This window comes from Sparus aurata, chromosome 13 (assembly GCF_900880675.1).
Source record: "Sparus aurata chromosome 13, fSpaAur1.1, whole genome shotgun sequence".
Lineage (NCBI taxonomy): Eukaryota > Metazoa > Chordata > Actinopteri > Spariformes > Sparidae > Sparus > Sparus aurata.
In genome coordinates, this window is record NC_044199.1 from 297561 (window position 1) to 303796 (window position 6236).

Below are 6236 nucleotides of genomic sequence, written 5' to 3' on the forward strand. Positions count from 1 at the left end.
CCAGGGGTGGCATTTATGTGGAGCAGGATTACGAACCATGCAGCGGAAAATACGCTTCACACACGTGACACTTTTATTAACACATCAGGAGTTAATGGAATGAATCATCAAATTAATAATTATCTCCCAGCCTGCGTGTCCACAGAGGTTACAGGACGGGGCTGAGGGTGGAGGGAAGCGGGACACGGGGAAAACCAGTGACATTTACAGAGACCAAAAGAGTCTTACCATGTCATGGTCCGAAACCGGCCCGATACTAGTCACGAAAATGTCAGTCTTGACTTCGGTTACACGCTCTGTTGAAGCAGGAAATTGCAGGAGTGAGTGACTATCAGTGGCATTCATTAGCCTCTCACTACCTGTTAATACAAGCCCACCTGGCTATAGCTTCTGATCCATTCAATCTATTCAACATTAGCTTTAACACACACACACACACACACACACACACACACACACACACATACACAAAAACAAACCACCATAAAAATGCCCATGTTAGTCGTGGATAACCATTTCTGCTGGTATTGGTTTCAGTGTCAGCTCCATTACCAGGACAATGGTTCAATCTCTTAATAAATTTGCGCCTGGCTGTATTACTGAAAATATGGCACTCTGGTCCCATAACACTGAGGCCACAATGAGTCCAGAGGGGATTCAACTGGAGAGTGTGTGTGTGTGTGTGTGTGTGTGTGTGTGTGTGTGTGTGAGGGTTCTTTCCTTGTGATTCTGAAACTGAAATACGACAGCATGATTTATGAATGATACCCATCATAATCCATAATTTCTTCCCTCTCGGCTGTGAGCTTGTAGCGGGGCTCGTCTGTTTGATGCCTGCTGCATCACACTGCCATCCTCGGCGTCCTTCACACACCGATTCTCACATTATCTCGCCCTCTCTTCTCTTCTCTTCCCTTCTCTTCTCTTCTCTTTCTCCATTCCCTCTCGTTTCTTTTCCCCGTTTCTGGATTTGGCTCTCGGTCTTTCTGCCATTTTGTTTTCTCTCTCTTAACAATGAGCAGTTTGACAATAGAGTGAAGAGGAGCCCCCGCTCAGTAACGTGACATACACTATATGCACTATTAGAGGCGCTGGCTTTATGACAATTCACTGTTTCACAAGAGCAGCAGGTGAAGAATGTGTCTCCAGTTGTTCTCTCTCTTTAGTTATCCAGCAGGAGATCTGACACTGAAAGCAAACCCACCTCTAAAATATATGTATTACATATGTGTGAAGCTATTTATAGGAGTCTTTTGCATATTTGAACAAAAAGTACAAGAAGAAGGGAAAGCACACTGATCCAAACAGTCACCGTGAAGGACAGAGTACATTGAATGACTCGGGTTTACTGACCTCCCAGTCCTGGCCGGAGGCGATTGTCATAGCCGTCCAGAAGGCTGTCTAAGATCTTGGTGAACACTGTAGTGTTATCTTGCTTATCATCTGTCAAGCCATTCTGCCCGGAGCTGGCAAAGCAAAGGAGAAGATTTAGAGTCGTCACAGCTAAAGTCCAAAACCACAGTCAAAACTGCCAAAAGAGTAAGAACAAACTCTGAATATGAATCATGTATCAAAGACCAAAAAAAAAAAAGGATCTCTGCTGTGTAGTTAGCAAGATCGCTCCGTTGAGCACAGAATGCTTCATGCATTATATTGTGAAAGAACGGACTCAAAAACTCTGTGGAAACCTTTATGACGCGGACGCACTTGGCTGTCGTTACCAATTTACAATTCACAGCATACGACTGAGAGGTTTTAGATCATTTCGATATGAGATGAATGAGAAAGCGGCTGCTCAAAGGTGGACAGGAACAGGAAGCATCCCCACGAGTCCAATTTATCCTGTGTTGGAAAAAAATGTGTATTATAATAACGTCGTGTTTGTGAGTGTTCAACTTATTGTCCTCAGTGGGAAGTGAAACTGGGCAAGCGGGAGCGCACGTGAATGCACGCGCACGCCCACACGTAGGCACGTAGGAGAGAGAAGAGAAATCATAAAACATTATTTATTCCTTAATATGGTCTCTTAGAGCGCAGGCCTTGCTGAATGTGCTCTTTGAACATGAAACAAAATGCTCCGAGCAACGCCGAAAACAGTCGCAATCAGTAATTGTGAGTTTGCAGCATCTCCACGCATAAATATTTAAACACACTCATAATCAGCGACACAGCCCCTAATTACATATTGTAAAGCATGAAGGCAGGATGTGACGGGGATGTGTGTGCACGTGTGGGTTTGCATACCTGGATCAATTCATGCATGTGCTGCAGGATCCGAGTCCGCGCACACATGCATGCTAATGTGCATATTCACTGCATGTGTGTTAGTGCAGATAATAATCTGATGAAAGTCTGGAACAGTGTGTCGTGTGCCGCCAAGCAATCATCCTCTCCCTCTTTTTATGCCAATAGCGTTTTGGTTTGATGGCGTGCTAAATAAACAGCAACTGTTTGGAAACAAGCTCCGCTAGCCGAACGGCTCCAAGGAGACGGAGAGGTCATCAAGATTAGTTAGCAGGGACCTGCGACGGGAGGGGAGGAAAAGTAAGGAGGGATGGAGGGCGGGAGAGTCTGGAGGAACATGCGAGGAAGCTCTAAAGTGAAAGACAAAGACGAGAAAAAAAGGGACGGAGATAAGAGAGATGGAGGAGCGGGAGATAAAAATAAGGCAGGAGAGCGAGGTTGGGAAGAGGTGAGGATACCGTTAAGAGAAGCTGGGGAGTGGCGTTCACATCTGAAAGCTGGAGGGACGGAGGCGGCTCCTACAGCAACGAATGTGAGCAGCTAAAACAGTTTTTGCATTTTGAATAAGGATGCAGCATCTGCGTCACACAGTTTTGTATAAAAGGGTTAATGTGCGGCTCTCCACCACCAATTTCCCTTAATTCGTGGACGACCCTTTATCTGCCTAAAGAAGAGAGAGCGAACTCTCAAAAGACCAAAGCACTGCATTAAACCTGGAGGAACTGTGATGAGCAATTTTGTTTTGCGTCATCTTTGAAATACTCAGATTCAAACCAATAATTAATCTGTTGTTGTTCAGGTCTGAGAAGCCAATTATATATAAACGCAGGTAACACAAATTGCATCCATTGGACGTCAGCTGAGGCTGAAATTAAACACGACCTCCTCTTCTCTTGTTAATATTCCTACTTTCTTCATTTATTCAGGCTTTTCAGATTTGTCAAACCAGTGCGAGACAACAAATCGAGTCTGGTCTGCCCCCGAGGGTGACAGAGAAAACAAGCCCAGCATGTCCTGTTGCTTTTTCAAGTTCAACAATAATTAAAAACCACTTAATGGAGGGAAATGCAAAGAAAGAATACATCATTAAATGTCATTAAAAAAAACAAAAATCGATCAAAGGGCAGACTCTTTTATTCCGCCTGGATTTAAGTCAAATGTCTTCACCAAACCCAGAGGACATCCACATGTTCACATATCAGTAACACTTGGAGTATTATGGCATTTTATTTTGACATTTTTTACAGTGTACATGGGGAGCCGTGGGTGGTGGGGAGGTTTGTGGGTGGGTGTCGAGGAGGGAGGAAGGAAAACAGAGAGGAAAAGGTGCTGTGGAAGAATCCACATGTTTAGCAGCCAGGGGCCACTTCCTCATAAAACATTGTACACCATCCCCATCTACAGGTCATCTGAACAGCAACAGTGCCGCTCACACTCGCTCTGCCGGTGACTCTCTCTCTCCCTCTCTTTCTCCATTCGACTGCATGTCTCTCTCTCCTTCCATCCCTCGCTCTCTCTCGTCACTCGGATATCTAATTATAAGGCAATTTCTCGCGGTGGCGACATACTGTAGCGGAGTGCTAGGTCTTCCTGATTACCGTGTCTCGTTGAAATCCCCCAAGGTGTGTACGCCTGTGTGCGTGTTACGAGTGTGTGCGTCCATGTGTGTGAGCCTGACTCTGTATTTGGCTTCAAAAAACGGGGGACTGGATTATACAGTAAATCTTTGGGTGATAATTGGTTTGCAGTTTTGCAGTGACAGTTCCTCGGTGGAGTAATCAGTACTTTTACATTTCCTCTAACGCGCTCCACTCGCAGCACATCAGACCCTCTGACTGCATCTCAAAAACATAAGCCACGGCCTCGATTAAGATGAGAGAGTGAGATGAAGCGACGCTCGATGTGTGTTTTTGTAATGACTGAGCGAGAGGAAAGCTGGACCATCTCAAGACATCACGGTGCCTGAGACAGCGCCGCTGAATTATTCAGAAAATCCCGATTCCCTCAGACTCAGATGGGCTCAGATGATCTCATGCAGCTGCAACAGCTGATGGACTGCACTGTTCTTGTTAAACCTTCAACATTTTCCACCCAAATTCAAAGTTACCCACATTAATCCAAAGGAAGTGCAGTCAGATTACGGTACTTTGAGGTATGCGGCACACACGAGTGGCTGCCCAGCATTTGAACCATGTGGGAATTAATGCAGTTTGCAGTCACATGACAGTGGATCTCTTTGCTGTCATCTCCCATCCACTCACTCACTCTCCCTCCCTTTCTGCTCGTGGTTAGGTGACACCCAACACCTCGCTGTTGACATTGAGAAGTGTGTCTGTACATCGAAGCCTGCCTTCCCTGCAGCCGCTGTCAAAAACACACGTGTGCACGGATCTGTGCCAAACACCACGCATCGTGCACAGCCCGGGTCTCTCAGGCTGAGGATGTTAGCTGTTAACCCCACAGGGCTCGTGTACCAACATGGATACAGGCTATTTTGGCTCCTGCACTTCTTATTACCTCTATGCAATTATAAGCATGGAGGTGTCCTGTGGGGATGCCCCAGTTACAACCACAGAGGATACACTCAGCGAGGGACGGGTGTAACCCAATAAATGAAGCAATGGGCAGGAAGGCGGGACATCAGCCCAGCAGGCGCACCACTGGCTGGACCCTCGGCTGGCTGAGCGCCTCACTCATTAACTGACAGATTTATGAGACAGTTGACAATTTGGCAAACAGGGAGACCAGCATTAAAGTGTAACTGTCCCTTTCAACAAAGCCTCATCCAATAGTTTGCCCAAATGCAGTGCAGTCTTCACAGTGTTTCCCTCAAATGTCACAATGTGGATCCACAGAGAGATCTGCAGTTCAAAGACAGACTAATGAGCCCAATGAGAGCTTCTTTATATCCAGAACTAATGATCCAATGCACAAGTCAAAGTTGGTTCTTACCTTTTCCCACCCAACACGCTGGAGGCAATGAGAGCGCACGCCCACAGACACAGAAAGGCCGTCCTGCTCCGTCCACACATAGTTGCAATATGAGGACCTTTCACTGCTGGAGGTCACAGAGAGAGACAGACAGAGAGAGAGAAGGGACATCATTAAGTCAGGAGCCAGTGGTCCACCATTAACTCCAACATCTCATCAACACACATGGCAGACAGCGACCCAGGTGGAGGTTCTACTGAGGAACCTCGTTTTTTAACATCTGCCACAGACTCAGTGACAGCACATGAATCACAGAGCGGCCCTGTCACACGCACGGCTCCATCACATGTCAGCAGACACGAGGCTTCACATCGTAATTCGACAGTAAACACATCCTACATCACGTCTGACTGTGTGGAGCTGCTCAGACTCACAGCCATGGCTGCATCTGTAGCCACGATGATGATGAAGAAGAAATCAGCATCGAGCACACAACACCCAGTGAGCTCCTGTAGCACCTGTGCACAGCCTCCTCTAATACCCTGCAATGTGAACCGCGGCGGTACCGCAATATCACCCCCCCACCCCCACCCCCCTAAAAATAAGAGCGTTTGCATCCTCCTCAATCATGAAGCTATGATGTCAGCCGGGTCATAAAGTATGTAAGCAATTAGCCTGCGCTATTGCGCATGCAAAACACATCGCTCACGATCACGGTCCATCTTTTTTTTTGTGTTGTTGAAGGCGTGAATCGGAGCCGATTACTTACTGACAGGAAAAGAAGAAGAAGGAGAAAAACACAGGATGTCACAGAGGAGCTCAGAATCCTGCTCACAGAAGACCAAACCTGCTGGACCTGATTCTGATGTTCCGAGGTGCACCGAGCGGGTTGGGAGGGGGGGTTGTTGGGGGAGGAGGAGGGGGGAGGGGGGGAGACACAATTCTCCCTTTAAAAAAATGAAATAAAAATAAAAATAAATCCGATGCTTGACAAGGATTTAACCAAACGGGGGATGATGCAGATTAACGCACGGAGGAGAAAATCCCGCACCAGCAGCACA

At 46.7% G+C, this 6236-nt stretch overlaps 1 protein-coding gene across 15 annotated transcripts in view; it reads right to left on the minus strand.

The window, feature by feature from the left end:
- Positions 1 to 6236, minus strand: part of gabra1 (gamma-aminobutyric acid type A receptor subunit alpha1) — a 32216-nt gene that overhangs the window by 24199 nt on the left and 1781 nt on the right. For 8 of the 15 annotated variants that reach the window (XM_030437591.1, XM_030437586.1, XM_030437588.1 and 5 more), the window contains 3 exons: positions 5197 to 5302; positions 1354 to 1466; positions 229 to 296 (listed from right to left, as the gene is read on the minus strand). In XM_030437591.1, coding sequence (XP_030293451.1) covers positions 229 to 296; positions 1354 to 1466; positions 5197 to 5276 — 261 coding nt within the window. In that variant the 5' untranslated portion in view covers positions 5277 to 5302. Of the gene's footprint in view, positions 1 to 228; positions 297 to 1353; positions 1467 to 5196; positions 5303 to 5944; positions 6056 to 6236 lie in introns of those variants that run through there. The other 7 variants (XM_030437595.1, XM_030437592.1, XM_030437583.1 and 4 more) reach the window with 3 other exon arrangements.